The 20,577-nt window shown below is 34.5% G+C and overlaps 1 protein-coding gene across 1 annotated transcript in view; it reads left to right on the top strand.

Moving 5' to 3' along the window:
• Nucleotides 1-20,577, top strand: part of LOC134145213 (connector enhancer of kinase suppressor of ras 2-like) — a 206,653-nt gene that overhangs the window by 178,458 nt on the left and 7,618 nt on the right. Inside the window, 4 exon segments of the mRNA XM_062584516.1 lie at nt 3,713-3,761; nt 5,036-5,211; nt 6,773-6,846; nt 16,587-16,658. Coding sequence (XP_062440500.1) covers nt 3,713-3,761; nt 5,036-5,211; nt 6,773-6,846; nt 16,587-16,658 — 371 coding nt within the window.

Here is a 20,577-nt window from a genome sequence, read left to right as displayed (position 1 = left end):
CATAGCTCAAAAGATACTTAAGGTATCACAGAATTTGAAATTTGTCTGTATTACACAGAAAATTAAAATAAAAAGCTGGGTATAATTTGCATATTCAGAAGGTTAGTACAACCATAGTAGGTCAGTGTATATGTAATACTTTTCAGTAAGTTTGGTGGGAACTGTAGTGTGTGTTTTAAGGTACGTACCAGTTCAGGGAGGAGAATTGTAGAAAAATCTAGGTTGAAAGGGGAGTCTGGAAGAAATTTGCCTTCAAAGAAAAGAAAAGAAAAAAACTTAAAGATAACTGAAATAGCATGCATGCTATAATGAAATATGGGATTAAGATCTTCCAAGACTTTCACAGTACCAGTTTTGAAGATCTTTAATGAAAAATATGTGAACTATTTTTTTTATCATTCAGTATTTTGATATATATTTTATATGAAGAAGGAACAGCAAAATCTTCATTTATAGAATGCATGTTTTTTCATTCCAATTTAGTACTTGTTTCTCTAAGTAGGAATGATGAGTTTATCTTTGCAGTTTGTCATGGTTTCTTCCTGCTTAGAAGAGTAGGGCTCATTCTTTTTAGTTACAGTGTAGTATGTGTAGTGAGTTTTTCATGTCTGCATGTGTAAGTCATGAAACTACCTTTTGAAATGTGTCAGATGTTATTCTGCCTTTTAAGTATTTATTCAGTGAGACTAAAGATCAGTGATTAAAGATCACTGATCAGTGTTGAGAGCCCAGTGGTGGAAGGTAACGTGACTAACTCTTCTGCTGTTTGTGAAAAACCGCAGTTGTGTTTATTGATAATCTGTATCTGCTAATCTCTACTTGCCTGTTGCTGTCGTTGAAAAACGCTTGAAACTGTAGCTGTTCTCTGGGATTATGGTGCTGCATATAATAACATTATAGACATACCCTGAGGAAATCAGTGCCCCGTGCCCTGTGGTGTGTGTACTTCGCAAATGAACGCGCTGATAGCTGTTTGGAACTTGCTGATGTTTTTAAGTAAAAACTCGAGAGGCTCAAGAGGTATATGCAACCAGATTTACATTAATAGGTTTGTTTCCCTTCATCTGGACAAGTTACTGAATTACTCGTTTCCAGGGCCTTTTCTTAAACACAGTAACTTTTCATTTCGGCAATTCTTTTGGCAAACTGCACTGTTACTGCTTCACTGTAGTTATGCTGAGGTCTCATTGCTTCAGCTTCATGTAGCAGAGCTTCTAGTCTATCGCTGTTTTTTCCAGGCTATGTTTTTGTTGAGCTGGGGAGGAGAGGTTGTGTTTTGTTTAACATTATACTTCGTGTCGTGGTTTAGCGATGAGAACTTAAATACTGACAACCACAGTATGTTCCTACGTCATTTGTCTATTTTCCATAGCAACTCTGAGTCATTTTGAAGTTGCAAGCTCTGACTATTTTTTTACAGTATTTACCACAAAGCTAATCATATAGTAGTTTCTTTATCTGTTAGAATATGAATTTTGTAAATTAACGATGTTAATTAAGCTTTTGTTCCCAAGGTAATGAAAAACTTCTACTTTCACTGATTTTATTGCTTTTGAATACATTGTAAGTGTGCATGAACAGAATATGGCGAGACTAATGAACTTACATTTTTAGAGTTGCTAATACTTTCAGCTCTTCTTGGGCTTTCTTTGTGCATGAATTTTCATCATCTTAAAAAATTTTGTTCTGAATCATATATACCAGTTTCTGGTGAGTATTTTAATGTGAACATCTCCAGTTGATTTAAAAATTCACTACTCATCTACCTTGTTCATTTTTCTTGCAGATCTTTAGAAAAACAATCACTTTGTGATTGTTCTGAAAACTGTAATTTAATTATAGGGAATTTATAATTCATCACAGTATTTATCAGCTTAGCTGTGGACAGCTTTGGTGGTCTCTTGTACAGGAGTAGATACCTGCTCTATCCTAACACATCCCTGTGCAGAAGGAAGGACACTGAACAGGTTGTTTCAGTCACAATCAACACAGCACTCCAGCTGGCACAGTGTAACTAACAGTACTGCTGTAGCACAATACATTGATAAATATAGCAATGTTGCTGTGTATCTTCAATACCTTCTTATAGATTTCTCTTTGTTTTTTCCATTTTTCTGACTGTTTTCCACCGTATTTCCTATAGCACAGCAGCAAGTATAATTAGTCTTTTCTCTGTCTTGTCTTAACGCTCAAAAAAATGAGATAAAATTGCAGCTATCAAGTAAATTGAGAACTTGTACTGTCTTGCACTTACACGATGCATCTACATTTACAGAGCTTGTAATTTGTCAGAATTAGATTATTTTGTGTCAGGCATTCATAATGTGATTGACTGGGAGAATAGTTTGAGATAAACAGAATGAAGAATGACGAGTTTAAATAGAGTGAACTGTGGATGTTCAAGCCGGTGTCCTCTGAGCATGCACCCTCAGGGATATAGAACTGTTCATTTATGCAAGATGCTGGAAAGTGTCCATGCTGTTCAGTATTGCAAAATGGCTATGTTACAGGAAGGTTACAAATAGGACTCTGCATATACAAAACTGCTTCTACCTCTTCCATTTTATTTAAAATAAAACTTAGCCTATATCTCTCTAGTAGTTGAAGATAATTTTTCAGATGTTGCTTTTTATGCACTTAAATTGTAATCTTTTACTTTCCTAAATACTAATTGAAACAGAAATATACTTAATGAACATTGTGATATTTAAACACTTATTTAATAAGATGTTCTGCACTTGTTAGTTAGAGCATTTGTAGCTCATTTGCTTTTTGAGCACATAGTGATGGGCTGCTGTCAAGTGGTCTCTGGGAGGAGTTAGTCATTAACATGTAGTCATCGGTAATAAGGTACCATGGAGATAACCCAGACAGTGATGAAGGTGCCATTCTTCTAGACTTCTAGTCACACAGGAGAAAACAAATGAATGAAAAAGATGGCGATTGATACGCAACCTGCTGCTTGGATCTGCTGGCTTATGAAGCTGGAATGTCTGCCTTTCTTTCTGCTGGTGGCAGCATTCGCTACCCATCAGGGTACTACTCCATCAAATTGACCTGTGTTTTTTCCTATAGCATTTTCCCCTAGTTTAAGAGAAATTCTCACCACTATTGGAGTAGTATCACTATTTTTAAAAGGTTTAAGAAATGAGAGGCTTTTAGGATTTTTTTAAGAATTAATAACGTATTTATATTGTAGCCACAAAAGAAGGAAGTAACTCTCCTCAAAGTTGTTTTGTCAACATAGCAAAGCAGTATGCTTAGAAACAGAGAACTTGACTTCAGCATGTCACTGAGCGTGTGATTTCACATGTTAACTATGTAATATTTGTGATGGCCATTTCATTGTGAATAAATAATTGTACAACTAGCTCACACTTACAGCAAGTTCATATATCATTTATTTTATTATGCATTCCTAAGAATTTCTGTCCTCAATTTTTAAGTTAGTGCAAAAGCACTCCTCCAATCAAACCATGAGAAATTATTTAAATTAAGTGTGACCAATAAGTGGGAAAAAACAGATTCTAATTTGTAGGTTTAGCATTGTGTTATTTTCTTTGTTTTTGATGTTTATAATAGAAATAAGAGAAAAATATTTTTTTTTAAAATGACCTTGAGATGACTTCATAGAGATGATGGTGAGTGCTGGCTGTTCTGTTACTACTACTGCATGCATTGTTTTTTCATAATTCCTTTTCTTTTCTTACAGTCATTCCATTACGCTTCACTCAGGGTAAAAACAAGAAAATGGTCAAAAGGTAAATCATTTGAGTTAACATTTGAAACTAGAAAATGCAAGTTCTTCTCTGATAATAAGTGGTCTGGCTCAAATGTGAAAATTCAACTTAATTCAATATTTCTAAATTTGGCAGTAAATACTTTTTTATTAAGGTATCACAGATGTAATATATTTAGACTGTATGATAAAATTTCCTCTGACTTAGACCACAGAAAGGTAGTAGCTGTATATTTTGCTATTTGCTGTTGCCGTCTGTCTTCATCCTTCATGGCCTATTTGCGATTGTTAAAAGAACAAACATCATAAAAAGTTCCAGCAGAATAACGTGTGTTGAGTGTACTAAAGTACATGAAAGTGTGTGGCGAGGCTCTTTCTGTTCTGTTAATTGATTTAGTTTACTGTCTAAAAATGTTCTTTACTTTTGCTATACATTTTTAATACATCTAAATCTTAACAAGGTGTAGTGTATTACTCTGTAAAGAGCAAAACATTAAGAGCTTGGTTGTGGAATTTAGCAGAACTATAGGATATTATTTTGATGTAATCAAAGTTTCTTCACTGTTGTTTTGCAGCTGTGAGAGAAGTACACTTACTGTAGCAATATAAGCTTGATCTATTTCAGAGTAAAATGTATAATGTTTTAATTAAATTTAGGCTCTTTTACAGAAAAATGATATCATAATTAAATCTTGTAGTGATATCTACAAGACAGGCTAAAATCTCAAGCCTTTAAATTAGGAAGTATTGAAGTAAGGAAAACAGCCTTTTTCTGTTGTTGTGCCTTTAAACAAGATGCAATAATACTAAACTATTGTTGTTTAGTTAAATTCAGAATCAAAGAGATGTAGACGTGCGTTTTTATGGGAGAAAATGATTTTTCTTTTGTTGACTATAAATACTTACTTTAAAAATTTAATTTAAAAATTTCCAGAATTGGACTGACTTACTGTTGCTAAAAGTAGTAACAGAAGATATATTAGGTTTATGGTTCTGTGAGGTTTAAACTGAAGGCTAAATCAGTTTTTACTGATTGTTTTTACTTTGGCATGATGTGTCCAACTTAAAAATAATGTGGCCTTAGAAGGAATAAACCCTTTAGAAATTAAATAAGTTGTTCAGTTTTATCTAAAATTGCAGAACATCTTAGAATTTGGAAATTGCTGAATTTCTCTTCTTAATAAAGTTGGAGAGGAATTGGCTTGAAGAGTTTTGAATTGACTCATCATTAATAATGTGTTTATATTGAGAATAGTTCTTTCAGAGAAATCACTCACATTACTCTCACATTCTCAGGAGGCTCTCTAACAAGTGGAAGCAGAAGGCGGATTTCTTGCAAAGATTTGGGACATGGAGATTGTGAAGGCTGGCTATGGAAGAAAAAGGATGCCAAAGGTTACTTTACACAGAAATGGAAAAAATACTGGTTTATTTTGAAGGATTCTTCCTTGTACTGGTACACAAATCAGAATGTAAGTATATTCTGTGTTTGGAGAAAGCCAAAATTAAATCTTAAGCTTTATCTTCTAAATAAATTAAGTCTGTTTTTACTATTTTGTGAAATATGTTAATTTTCACATGGCAGTATAATTACTGTGTCTGGGTCACTCTAGATGGAAATACTTCCATTGAAATTATTTTTTAAAGTCTTCAAAGTCCATGTCCAAACTTAGTGAGATAGCAAAGGTTCACAGTGCTCTTAAAGAAACTGATAATATAATGTAATAATATTTTTCCATAGATAGTATTTATTTGGACTAATAAAAAATATTCACTCTCATCTCTCCATAGTTTCTGTTAAGTTGGGAAAATGTATAAGATTTAACCATTCATATTTAGTTAATGATTAAAGCAGATGTGAAAATCTGAACTTGCAGATCTGTTTATACATGAGAGTTATTCTCATCATATAGATGGTTTTCTTTTCTTTTCTTTTCTTTTCTTTTCTTTTCTTTTCTTTTCTTTTCTTTTCTTTTCTTTTCTTTTCATTAGCCTGGAGTTTGCAGCCTCTCATGTGTAAAATACCATTCTTGGTGAAATTCTACTGAAAACGAGTGAGACTACACTCGAGCAGTAAAATAACTGGGTTGAGGGGAGCAAAACTGATTAGATTGCTGTTTTTCCATTTGCAAGCCTTGAACCTCACCATCTGTTCTAAACTGTCTGTACACAACCTGCTTCATCTCTTGATATTTTAGTCTATGCTTTACATTTTCTTCAAGTGAATAATTTTATAGCATAATTACCTCCAATTTTAGTATTTTCTTTGCAGTCCAAAACAGAATTGTTTCAGGCTATGGGTGACAAAACACCTTCAAGTTTTGTGTTGTATGGGACTTTTTTGTTTGATTTTTGTGGGAGATGCAAGGTGGTACTCATCATACCTCTCCCTGATTTTCAATCTGGTTAATGGCCAAGTGATAATTCATAGTACACTTAATAATACATTTCAAAAATCTGACTGTTGTTAACATGTCTCCTTGTTTCTTCTGGTAAATGATTTCAAAGGAAGTTAAAAAATGACAAATACTTCTTGTAAAAAATGACAAATACTTACTTTTCCATTTAAACACTGGTGAGCTCACTTTAGGAACCTGCTATGTTATTATTAGAAGAGAAGATGGTTTGCACAATCACGATTTTAAAAGGAGGCATCCACAAAACTGCTTTAACTGTTTAATTTTTGTAGACTAAATTATGAAAAAAACCAATTTTTTTTTGTAGTTGTTAAGGTCTTAAATGGTATTTTGGGTGCTGTATTACCTGTTGAAAGGTTTTGTGTAATTTTCAGTAAAGGGGAATTGGGGTGATTGTAGATTATTTAAGGAACTGTCCATTCAGTTACTTTTTAAAAGTTGTTGACGTTGCATTATTAAGCAATCTAAATACTCAAGTAAAAATAATGTGGGGAAGATGTGTTCAGTATTTCTGTTGGTTGGATGATTGTTTTCAGTGTAAGACCCAAATGGCTACTGTTCATCTCTCTCTTCAACTGTATGCTCTTCTCACTGTCACTTCCCCTTCTTTTGATAGGATGAAAAAGCAGAAGGATTCATTAGCTTACCTGAGTTCAGGATAGATAGAGCAATTGAATGCAGAAGAAAACAGTAAGTAATGTGTCAACTGTATTTATAAAATAAAGATTCACTATTGGAAATATATATCGTACTAAAAATTTGCAAAGCCTGGAGAAAGAAATTACACAGAAAACCTTGAAATGTATAAAGAATATGTGATAGGCCCATTTAAGCTTTACTATGTCTCTGTATTTTAAAAGGTACATCATGATATAAATACCCTAAGCAGTCTTGAAAGAATTGGATATCTCTTTGGTCAGCTTTCCAGATAGCCCAGTTTCATTTTCAGTTAAATAATGAAAGTAGAAAAATATGAATAGATCAGGCAACAGATAGAACTTTCTTAAGTTCAGTATAGTCTTTAAGATGAGAAACCAGTATGCAAGAAACAATTACCACAGTAAATATAACAAATATCATAGCAACTGATCATGAATATAATCTCCCTTTCTGCTTTGTGGAAGAAGCTTATATACCTAATACTGAATTATTCTCAATTGTTTAAATACTTAGTTTCCAAATGCAAAACAAATATTTTTTTTAAGTTTTCCTATTGCTCATGTGCATATTGCTACAACTGGATTATGCTCCCAGTAAAAAGTGTGTGTTAAGCTTCATCACATCCAAGGAATATTTAATAACAAACGCTCACAGGCACCACTATAACCTGGAAATTGTTTGCAATCCCAAGTGTTGGGACTGGAATTCACATCTGTCAGGAACAGTGGGATTAACCGAACAATTCTAATGCTTTGAGATTAGCACTTCCCTGTATCTTCTGGCATTTTCAGTGAATTAAGAAAGATCAAACACAGGGTCATTGTGGAGAGCTAAAAATAGCTTCCAGAGCCTTGCCCTGAGCACTGGAAAGAACGCTTCTTAGAAAGCAATCTCTGTAGGGTGTATGTACAGAAAAAAAAATGAAATTAACTAAAAAGCCTTGCACAGTGCTCAAAACTGAGTACCTTCAGGCATTGAAACCTTTCAAAAAGAGATAGGTCCAGTGTTAAAAATGTAATGAAGACGTTACTAGAATTTCCTCTATTACACTAACAAAATTTGACTTTGATTTCTTCCTTGATGGACTATCATTTATATGTTTATCCCATCATAAAAACACCACTTTACATTTGCTACTATTTACTTGCTCCTCTGAAACATACAAACTGAAAACTATTGCATACAGTTTAGTTTCAATATATCCAACGTGTGTGAATAGAGGGTCCTTCCCGCCATCATAAGCACACTGTGTATAGTGATCCCCTTCTGCGTTGCCTTCTTACTGAGGATAGGACTGAGCATGATTCCTGTTATTTGATTCCATTGAAAGGCAATGGTTCTGGTGAGTCTAGGGATAACTTCTGTGGTCCAATTCTTTTGCCTTCCTTTTACAAATGAAATTAAGCTGATGGTGGTCTATTCTGACCCAGCATATTCCAGAAAAGTTCTAACACATACTTAATTATTCCCTCAACTAGAGCAGAAGAAAAAGCAGCTAGGAAGAGGTAGTCTTCACTGGTTCTGTTCTTGCTTCTTTCTACTTTAGGATGTTTTTATCCTTTAACAGTCCATTTTAACTGTAGCACTGTGAAAGTTAGTGAAGCAGTTATCTTGATAATTAATGTAAATAAGGACAGGGGAGAGAAACCTATTTGTTTTACGTTCATGTTTTTAAGTAAACTAAAGTTGTCTGAAAAGAATACTTAGTATTTTAGTGCATAATGAACTCCAGCTAAAAGCACAATATCAGTTTTCTTTTAGCTCTTGGAACTGAACTTGGGCTTCTTCTCTGATTTATATTCATTTCGGAAACATCAATGTGAAATGTTCATAGGACCAGGACTTTCTTAATTAAAAATAGAAATTTGAAGTCTCATTAGAATAATGAATGGATTTTTCTTTTCCGGTGCTCTGCCAGGGATTGCTGTTTTACAGAGCAACTGCTGCTCAAGTCCATAGTATACATTGAATGAAACAGCCTTAAGAAAGCTTTGACAAGAATATATAGTCATTGGATGTATTATTCTGTATGGTTTGATTTGCCTCACTAATGCATTTAATGAAGGTACTCTGATTATTATAGGAATCATGACATTATCTCAGACTGTTTTAGCTCTCCTTCAGAATCACAGTAATGATTTCAGTCTATATTTGGATGTAGAATGACCTTGTCCCTGGTAGAGGAGATGTCTTAGGTTGACACTGAAAAACGTCTCATGGCTTTTGGGCAATGCCTGCATCTTCATGATTAAAAATGATCATATTGTATTAGGAATCATAGTCGTTCACATTTTTGTATGACATAATGTGAATATCGTATTATTTTCAAGAATAGTAATAATTATAATGCCCTGTGATGAAGCTGATCCTCAAGACTAAAGCTTGATGGAGATTGATTCATAAGTAATCACTGTTAACTAGTGCATTCTCCTGAACTTTCAGAAACGTGAACTTAGTGAAATTTTTCATTACTTAATGAATATAGATTCAAGTCTTAAATTTATGAGTGCATATGCCATACTGTTGGCACTTCATATTGAAACTGTGCAGTCAGAATTCTTTATAAAATGTTGTCGATACAACTTAGGCAGACATGAAGTTCCATTTTGAAAGTTGTTACAACAGTAATGATGCAAAGTTTTGCACTCGTGAATGAGTTACCCATTGCAAGGATACTGGCTGAGGAGTGGCTGTGCTGGGAAGGACCTGAGAGTCATGGTAGACAGCAAGCCGAACCTGAACCAGCAGTGGGCTCTGGCATTGAAGAAAGCCAACAGTGTCACTCCTGGGCTGTATTAACAGGAGTGTATCCAATCGGTGAGGCAAGCAGTTACCCCTTTTCCTTGGTACTCATTAGACCACACATAGTACTGCATCCAGTTTTGTCCGTCTTTCCTCCCCCCGCCCCTAATAAGTCAAAAGTAAAAATACAGTTATCATTCTTCTACATTATTCGTACTTAGCTACAAATGTAGAATTATTTCCTCAGATACTTCTCTGCACTTTTTAGTGCTAGTATATCTGAATGTTTCTGTAATAATAATCTTTATGATGGTTCTAGGAGATGAAGATGGATTTATTGTCATGTTTTGCAGCTCAGAAACTGATCTGCAGAACATTTAAGTCAGCAGTTTCCACAAAATTGGAATCATCAATTTGTGAAATTAAAGACCTGTTTTCTTCAGAGTATGTAAATGTATAACAACAAAACATATTATTGCAAGGTTAAGTAAATTAGCGGAATGTCAGGCAATGAGATACTAAGGAACATGCATGTTGTAACCAATTATGAAGTCTGTTTACTGTTTATTTAGCAGCATATGAGAACTCCTTTGCATAAGCAGGGAGATTTGTAGCATTTAATGAATTTATCCTTAAAACAATTCTTTCTCTTTCTGCATTATCTGCATATTCACAAATTCTTTAACAACTACAAAAATTCATCTTAACTGTTGCATAATCCTGATTCATCTCTCCCGCCTTCCTGTGAGAATGCAGTATTGAAATACATAATTACAGATTGTATCATGTTATATGATCATAGTGGAGCCAAAGTAAAGTTCTGTTAATCACTGTAACTCTGGCATGTTCTAACTTTTAAAAGGTTGACTATGAAAATCCAGTATTGTCATTTTAATGCTTTCATGTATGAAAATTTCCTTTTGAGGAAAATAATCCTATTTACAAGCAGGAATTCCATCATGCAATACTTTAACAGGATTAATCAAGAGGATTAAAATCTATGGATCCACCACATAATTCTGTCCAATTTGAGCTGATACTTAAATCTCAGGACTGGAAGACAGTTGGGGCAAATGGAAGAACAGAAGGTGGAGATATTTTTCAGAGTTCTGACTATCTGAAAACAGAGTTTTCTGATAGGATACCTATAAGAACAGTGTATCATGCCTAAGTGACCTAACAATGTAGTAATATTCTGTTTAATATTGACTTCCTATTTCAAGTATAAAAATTAAGTTCCATAAAGACAATGCCTCGTACTTGTTGAGTACTGTGTTTAATATCTAATCTCCAATTCAGTGTAATGTTGCACATATCTATATATGTGTATGTGTATATATATATTCTTGATAAAGAAGTTGGAGAATGCTGGAAGTCAGCTGACATGAAGAGAGTATAAAGATTTACAAAGTAACAATGATTAGAATATTTGATACTAAAATCATATTAGCGCTAAGCAAGTAAAAGATCATGAGATTGATCAGAGTATAGTTAAAAATATATAGTGATCAAAATCTCTTTAATTAAAATATTAAAATTTAGTACATATAATTAACAAGTGTATGCCATCTACTGGACATCAGAAAAGTTTCCATCTTAATGAGGATTTCCGATATATTCACTATTTTCGTTTGCAAAATACATGCTGTGCAGTCTATTAATTGAGGTCTCTTGTAGTAATACTTGGAGTAAGTGCAAGAATATGTTGCCTCTTTTGCTTGTTTATTTCTTCACATCTGATATTAAATTGTATGGATTAGGTATTTTGACGTTTTCAATTCATCAAAATGCCACAAATTCTTGTAACAAGGGTCTGTAACATGCTTTTAGTTATTAGAAGTAGTGAGATTAGGATCTGCAGGTGAAATGTCTAGATGCCAAACCAGTACATAAATACCTCTTAAGTCTTGTATTATGTCTTTAAGATGTTTGTGATGCCTGAATGGAAGCTTATGCATGAGAAATGAAACTGCACAATATCTTTCTGTGGTTAATCTCTTTCCTTTTGCAGAAATTTTGTTAGGAAATTCTGTTTCTGTATGCATTTCTGTTAATAATATTACATCAGAAAACATTCATTTGCATTTATGCTATTAATATTGTAAACCTGCATCACAGGTTTTTCATAATGTTATGTGTAATGATTTCTAATCTAATTCTTACATCTAATAATTACCATATAAAGATCGATATTTTAATCTGGCAGTTAAGAATGATAAGTTTTTTTTTTTAATGAAACTAATGAAAACAATAGTCTTTAATGTTCTTGAACATCTTGAAATTCAATGTTCCTTGATGAGAATACCCTTTTTAATTATATTCACAGAAAAATTTCCTAAGAAACAAGATTATTGTTCTTAGCAGCTTTCAAAAAGCTGCTCAACTGAGGGAGATCTTAGGGATCATACCATTTTAAAATGTTTTCTGTATAAAAAGCATTTTTAGATACACTACAATCCATTACATTCCACTACGTTACATTGCAATCTGTGACAATCCACCTCATTACCCATTGTGTAAGATGTTGAGCATAATTATTAGCTCATGCATGTAGTCTGTTAATAACTCCATTAGCGATGCCTGCATGTAGCCTGCCTAAGGTGAGAATCCAGACTTGTCTGCTGTAATCAGTAATGCAGAACTGAATTACACTGGCCAAGTGAGTGGTGAAGGAACTGACCTTTGGGGAAGCTGAAGGAGTACAGTGATTCCAGATAGCAACATCAGTCTCAGAGATTAACTTCTGTCATGCCATGTCATTAATCACTTCAGATTAACCTAGCCAATAGTATAGTGTACTATACGAGTAATACTGTGCTACCTACACAGTTAATCCTGTTGCGGTACACTACCTCAGTGATTTCTAATATAACTTGCACTTGTTAAAGAACTTCTCTCAAATTAATCTCTGCATAAATCTATAATCACAAAAGGAGGAAAGAAGTCATCTAAGACTTTTTGCCTCAAAAGTTACCTCTGAGAACAGATTGTGATGTGAAAAACGTACTGAGATACATAGAATTGACCATGAATTATAGTGTTAACAATAAAAGAAATACGATGTTTAAGGCTAAATATCGACAATTCTGTTGTTTCCTGGGTGGCAGACGATTGAAACTGAAGTATATGCACACAATCGTGCCTGATGCTAGGAGCTATTAATAAAAGAAACAAATTCTGTCTTAGAGCCATTATGATACAGAACCAGTTACAGTAGTTCTAGCTCTATCCCTTTTTGAAAGTGAAATAACATAACATGATTTTGACAAGTTTCAGAACTCACTGTCACTATGGGTGAGACCTAAATCTGAATAGTCTAGAAAGAAAAACTTGTTAAGAACAACACTGTGTTTTGTGGTTTGTTTAGTTTTCCAGTGATATACTGAATTAATTATTGATGACCTCCAAAATTCTTCCATGTCCAACATTTCGCTGACAGCAGAGCTTACTTCAAAGTTAGTTGAGATTGTTCATCACCTTTTCTTGACCAGTTTTGAATATCTGTAGACAACCCATTTCACTGATTACTATTTACTGTGAAGATTTTTTTTCCTTACATCTAATGAGAATTTCTCCTCCTTAAACTATGACTGTTGCTCATTGCCCTTTGGCAGTAACCCTTCAAGAGGAATCTGACTCTCGCTCTTCTCTGTAACCCTCCCCATTAGGTAACTGAGAACAGCAATCAGCTGTCCCACTTTACCTTCTGTAGGCTGAACAACTTCCATTCTCTCAGAGTCCCCTTGTACATCATTTGCTCTAGGTCCCTCATCATTGGAGTGGCCCTTTGCTGGACTCTCTCCAGTTTGTCCATCTCTCTCTGTTATGGGAGGGGGGTTGCAGGACTGGAGAGAGTAGTCCAGACATGGCCTCGCAAGCGCCAAATCATTTTGCTTGAACAAGTACTGTGCTTTTTCTGGTGCAGCCAGATCTGCAGGTATTCTTAATTCCTGCAAGGGTGCACTGCTGACTCCTGTTCAGCTTGTTGTCTACCAGGACGCTGAAGTCTTTCTCTGCAAAGCTGCTTTCTCACCAGTCTGTGTCCAGCCTGTGGTCTTGCATAGAATTGTTCCAACTCAGGTGCATAATGTCATATTTGTCTGTATGGAACTTCATGAAGTTCAGCTTTTTGCATGTGTGTGTGTGTGTGTTTGCACACACATGTGCAGGCTACTCCTCTTCAGTCTTGGGCAGACAAGTCCCTTTCCAGTTTTTATTGTGCGGCACTTCCATTACCACATAATGTTAATGTTGCTCTTCCTTACATACTTCTATTTAACATTATGTGTATCACAATTCCCATTCTTCTTGTTGTTTTTTTATAACAGGCCAGGTAATTCAGTACAAAGAACAACAGAAGTAGATTAAAGTGAGATACACTATCAAAAGAAAAACATTTCCAAATGTTAATGTTGAGAAGTGCTGTTACAGACTATACTGTTTATCTCCGTATTTTGAGCAGATGAGGACATGGTAAATTATAGTTTATAGATTTATAGGACTGCAATAAAGAAGAAGAGGCTATAAAGTCTTTTCTGACCAAGCAGGATCAGGTACACCTAGGTGAATTGGTGAGAGATGTATCTCTAATTTGTTTTTAAAGAATTCGATGTTCATTAATCTTCTTTATCAGTAATCTTGGTACTTCTTTTTCAACTAGGAAAGAGTAAATTCCTTGCTTTCAATTTTCATCTTATGATTTAAGATACTAGGATGCATTCCTTTTAGTTCCATTCTAGTTTCTGATAGCCAAAAAGACCCTTATACTGAGAGAATATAGTATTTATTCAAAAGTATATATATACTATTTACATTTCCATAGCAAAAGATTGCTTCCACTGGCCACTGCCTATGAAGCTAAAAAGCATTTTTCAGATGATTCTATATTTAGTGCTTGAATTAGTTGCTCAAAGCAATGTCTTAAAAGTGCCTAATGTTCTGTGAAGTGAAAAAGATGCAAAAAGACAACAAAATTTATTTAAAAAATAGTAAAATAAGAGTAAGTGTACTGAGAATGAACAAGGCAGGTGACAGCTTCTAAAGTAGTGTAAGCTTTCAAAAGTTAGTAGGATAGTCTTTTATCACATTATTATAGAGGGAAGAGAGTGAATTTTGTGCATGAATACCTGGCTTTGATCTGAAAAGCAGTAATAGAAACTGTAGATGTGGATGGTATGAATGAATAGAAGCATGATAATCAAGAAAATGCTGTTTTTGAAGAGGAAGAAGAATATAACAAGCCTTAGTTATTTGTTGAGCAGGAATGTAAATTGAAAGGGTTGACTGTTGTGGCCTGTTTATAGGTTAGCAATGACACAGTTTAAAAAATCATAGGGCTGCTGGAAGAGATACAGTGCAACTGTACAGTACAAGGGTTTTTTCCTTGCATATTTAGTATTGTCATCAAAATGTGGAAACTCAACAATAAAAATCCAATATTACAAAAAACAAACAAGCAAACAAACAAACTCTGCTGTCACATACTCATTTGCAGAGCTATCATCTTCTGTCTTGCAGGGTGATTTCACTGATGATGAAATCTTCAGCTTTCTCAGTTGAATCTTGTAATAAAGACTACCAGAGGTTTTTGTTTCCCAGCCTAAAAGCCCAATTCATCATGAAGCAGTTGAAGCAAAGGAAGTGAATTCTTAAAGAAGTAACATTCTGCATGAACAGGGACATGTATTTTGAAACAATAACCTTTTCTTAGAGAAGTTGTAGAAAAGCTCACCAGTGACCTGGGATGAGTTGTTCAGCAGAACAAAAGGCATGAATGAAAAACATCCAAGGAGTGTGATAGGAGGATGATATAAAAACGGTAATCTTTAACCATAAACCAAAGTTTGCAGTGATCATGAAGATGTGATAAATTTAAAATTCAGTGCCAATTGAGTGTTAGGCAGTTCAAAATTCAATGCCAAAATTTCAGTCACAGAGGAGGTTTGGCTGTAAAAGATAAGAAATTGAGTGCATGGCTGATAGAAATACAAAAATTAGTATAGCATTTTCAAAGTAATTCTGTTGGATTTAGTGAAATTCAACCACATTAACTAGTATTGTCTCATGTTGATTGCAGAAAAAATACTACAAAGACTAGTACACTAAGGTGAAAAGTATCTGAGGTATGGTTGATTTTAGCGTAAGATGATAAAGGTGTGAATACTTAAGAGTTAGAACCAATTTTGTTATCTATTTCCAAGCAAAGAAAACTGGCCTGTTATTTCCCTTAGAATTTTTCTATGTTGTTTCTGTTAATTTTAAATAGAACAAAGATTATGATTAAGGATTTTAAAAATGTATCAAATTTGGGAAACATTCATTTATTTAGATCTATTCTAGATGTCTTCGCATCTTATGACTAAGTAAAGAGAATTAGATAGTGGTGTTTTTCTAATGTCATCTCCAGTTGCATCTCCAGTTGAAATTACCATCTGGTTTGTCATCTTTGTATTCCTTCTTTTCCTCTTTCATTAATGTAAAATAAAATTTTGGCTAAATTTATGTATGTCTTCTCTATGAATCCAAACTTACTGCAAAGTAGGTACAGCTTTATCACAGCAAGTTGGCAGTCCTCTGTTCCCTTGTCTGAGTAGGGCATAAACCCACAGCCATTTAAATACAAGAGAAAAGGCCATGGGATCAAACTCTGGCTCCCTTAGAGTAGTTGACTTTTGGCATGCAAGTAATATGTACTTAAATACACTCAGTAACATTTACAAATCCACCCAAGTAATTATACATTAAGATGTATAATGCCTGTAGTTACTGAAAAGATTTACATTTCTAAGTGATTCTAGGGTTTTTGAAATTTTTAACTAGTACCAGTTAGCTCACAAATGTAGATATAATCAGATGGGTAGAAATGTGTCTGTAAGTTTATTCAGCAAGAGATTCAGGCTGAACTTTCAAAATAGCTAGGAAACCTATAACATACTGAAGAATCACAGAGCAGGTCAGCCTTATTTATCTGTACAGACAAACTGTTTGAAAGAAAAGAATTTTTTTTCTTCTTTGTGCTTATTTTACAGTGCCTTCAAAGCATGCCACCCCAAAATTAAGAGCTTCTACTTTGCAACAGACTGTCTTGAAGAAATGAATAGGTAATTTATATTTTCTTCATCATAATACCCTAATAATTGAAAAAAAAAATGTTACATCTCATCTAGAAATACACTTTTGGAGCATAATGTAATGCCGATTGATGGTGTACTCAGTATAATTCATTTAGTCCGCTACTGATTTTAAATACTTACAATATTACATTTATTGTTACCAGATTTTAGTTTGCAATTGTTTTTTTTGTTTTTGTTGTTGTACTTAATAATATTTAATAGTAGGTGATACTATCCTAGAGCTGTAGTATTCAATTGTCACTTTATCACTCAGTTGATCAGTTGAATAACGCTGCTAAGGAAAGTTACTTCATGCTATTTCAGAAGAGGTTTTACATTATAACCTGACATTTCAGATCTGGCTCTTTGGAGGTAAGCAGAACATGTCAGCGTTCTCAAGCAAGAGTAAAGTTCTCTAGCTCATCTCATGTTTTCAGCATATTCAGAGTTTTCTGTTTGAACTAAAAATAGTGAAATCATTTGCAGGGTTGGTGTTGTAACTTCAGAGATAATCTTTGTTTTCCTGGGGCAGTCAGACTGCACCATCTCAGAAGCGTTGGATCCATTGCAGCACTTTCCCAATGAGGGGCAAAGGCTTGCAAAGTTCAGTTGGTGGCACTGCTGTTGGTCGTTAAATGTGTTTGAATGGGCTGGGGGGCACTCAAAGCATGACTGGACAAGGCCTTGAACAACATAATCTAATATTAAAATGAGCTGCCTTGTGGGCAGGGGCTATGGAAACAGATGACCTCCCGAGATCACTTCTGACGTAAATTACTCTCTGCTTCTATCCTGTGATTCAGTGATTAAGGTAGAGGTAGACAGGGGTAGGTAGGTACCTTTGATCCTCAAATGTAGAACCGAATATTCTGCCCCCTCTCTGAGAGGGTTTCTCTCTGACAGAGTCTCTCCCTCAGTTTTAGCTGTTTTGATTGCTATGATTTGTTCAAGTGCCATTAATCATATCTTTTTTTTTCCCCATAAAATGTTCTGACTCAATAAAAATCAGGTAGCCCTGACATATATTTGATAAACTGCCCTTGCAATATTCATTGACTTTCCTATACGAGGGAGACAGCCAACGAAATTGTCTTTATGGCAACCTCCATGAAGAGTAATAGTTGGAAAGGTGCCAGATTCTCTCCTGATATCATACTGACATGTTAGTTTGGAATTTAGTCAAGCCTTTTTTCTAACATAGGAGTCTGTTTCACGTTAGAGAAGACAAATAAGAGTGAAGTTCCACTTGAAGTGTTTTTTGTAGTGTTTTTCCTTCAGGAGTGTTCTGTTCCTCTGAAGTAATTGTCATTCCAGTGCCCAACCCAGTAGACAGATCACTATGCCAGCTCTGTAATATCCCCAGGCATCCCTACCAGTCTGTCTATGCTTCCTGGAATTCCTTCACCCAGATATGCAGTCTAACATTTGAAATAAGTAAACAAGATTCATACATGAAAATAGCAAATACCAATTTGCCAAATCTCTTTCTTCCCAACAAAGTGCTAACCATGTGTTCTGACGATATAAATACTCTGCATTTTACCTTGCATTTTTGCTGTTCGCCACAACATTTAATTGAATTTTCTATGGCAATAGCAGTGTAAGTCTTCTACACTGACAAGTGAGATAGTTCAGACCTGAAAAAGAACAACATAGCATTTCTTTATTCATTATACAGAGAGCACATGTATTTTCTTTAGCTTGGTTTACCACTAGCTTTTCTTTTGACAGCTGTTGTTATTCGCTTTCTTTCTTCAGATTCACTGTTAACTAAATTTGTTTTTATACTCCAGAATATTTTAATCTGCCTTTAATACTGTGTTACTTCTGAAAGAATTATATACCAGTTGGTAGTAATGGATTTGTTTGAAGCAGACAGACTTACTCTATTGCAACTGAATTTTGCCTGCTGTGTTGTCTGTTGCAGAGAGACTTTGCTTTGCAAAATTAATGCTCACGCTGTTCCATCAGGACTACATGAGCACAGTTGTATTCCTGTGTATGAATTAATAATGGCATTGATGAACTTATTTTTTACTTGTCATGGTCATGTGGCACTTCAGATTTAATAAAGTGCTTCAACACAGATTATTATACCATTGCACATCCTGTTTGTAGGTTTAATGCTTCTAAGGAGATTAGCACTGAATTTAATACTTAGTTATTTTACACTCTATTTCCATATGAATGAAGTAGGCAATCCAGTGGATTGGCAGTCTAGTCAGATGTTAAATAAATGTTAAATAATGTTAAATAAAAACTATTGCTGCTGTTTTTAGTCTGAATAATTTGATAACATTTGATTTGAATAATACGGTTAATTTTACAGTATGAAGAGCTCCCATAAAATGTTTGTATTCATTCAAAAATACAAATATCTCCTACTCACTGAAGCATAGAGTAATAGATTTATATCATATCTTTTTTCAAGACCTGAATGTTCTCTAGTGAAGTATTTCTCATAATGGGAGACTGTTTCAAAATTGGAGAATTCTGAATTAAATCTCTACTGATGATTAGCAAAATTCAGTGTGCCTGTCCTCTATATTTTTATGTATGGAATACAACCAATCAAGTTACTCAAGGCTTTCACTAAGCCATCCTGTTTATTTTTGCTAGATTTAAGTATCAGATACTCAGCACATTTTTATCACTGAAGTTCAGTCTGCTATTGTCTTTATATTTTGGGCAAGTTAGCCTGCTTCTTGACAGATCTTTGCCAGTTCAGGCAATGGGCCGATGTTAATGGATCTTTTGCAGTTTTAATTTACTTCAGTAGCCACTCACAAATAAGGTAGCACCTGAGATCTTTGCAACTAAAAATTTCAAATATATGCCCTTATTAGAGTTCTGGGGAAGTGAGTTGAAGAGTAATTACTTCAGATCTGTCTGTCATAATTTTAGCTGCCCTTTAAAAAGAGCAGAAAAAAGTTTTAAAGAGCTATTACTCTTCTGTCCCTTATCCAGTGAAATGCAAAGAGAAAATTCAGGGGAATATGAAAGATGCTTTTCAAATAGGAATCTCTGAAATGGAACTTGTCTGTTGTGTTGCAAGTTAACAGGAACTGCAGTTTTTATCCCTTCCTTCTTTATGCTTGTATAAGCAGAAGTTCTTTCAAACGTAGGAAAAATACTGTCCATATCTGAGACCACTTCAGTCCTGCCCTTCAGAGCTCAATTTATTGTTCATGCACAAAAGCTTTTGAGCTGCAGAACATCTGAAACATTTTCTGATCAAAATTAGCCGCAGGCCCCAGAGATGGGATGAATCCATGCTATAGATGGGGGTGAACAGTGCAGTAGTATAGCCATTCTACAGTGCTCAGTCTGGCAAAAATACTACACCAGGAAGTACTAGTACAAAGCTGTAAAATTCTAAAGTTTTGGCTTTTTATCAGAGCATTTTGATGGTATAAATTAACTCCTCATTCTATTTTTTGTACATTTTCCTCTATACTTTTCCAGTTCTAAATATGTTCCTTACCCCAGTGTTTCTCCCGTGTCTCTCCAATATCAATTTTTTTAATACATGTTTTTATTTTCTAGGATATCAACCTTTTTGCCCAGGTCATTATTTTTTCTTGCCCTTTGTTACCAGTGTCTTTCAATCTAATGTTCTGTAATCCAGGTAGTTGGCATTCTGTATTGCTTCCCCTCCTCTTTTTGTATAAGCAACGTAATCCTCCTTAAGAGATGTGATCCCAAATCAAGGAAGTGAAAATTCTTCTAACGCTATTGATAAAAACGTACATTCATCCATAGATTGATTCTGTCTTCTGCGCGGCCTTTGTGAAGATGAAGGATTGATCAGAAAAGCATAGTTACCTTCAATCCCAAAACTTTACAGAAACCTTGGATTGGCTTATCATCACACTCAGCTGGAGTAAATTATATTGGTCAGATAGGT

This window comes from Rhea pennata, chromosome 11 (genome assembly GCF_028389875.1).
Source record: "Rhea pennata isolate bPtePen1 chromosome 11, bPtePen1.pri, whole genome shotgun sequence".
Lineage (NCBI taxonomy): Eukaryota > Metazoa > Chordata > Aves > Rheiformes > Rheidae > Rhea > Rhea pennata.
This window is presented reverse-complemented; position numbering and strand designations above follow the sequence as displayed.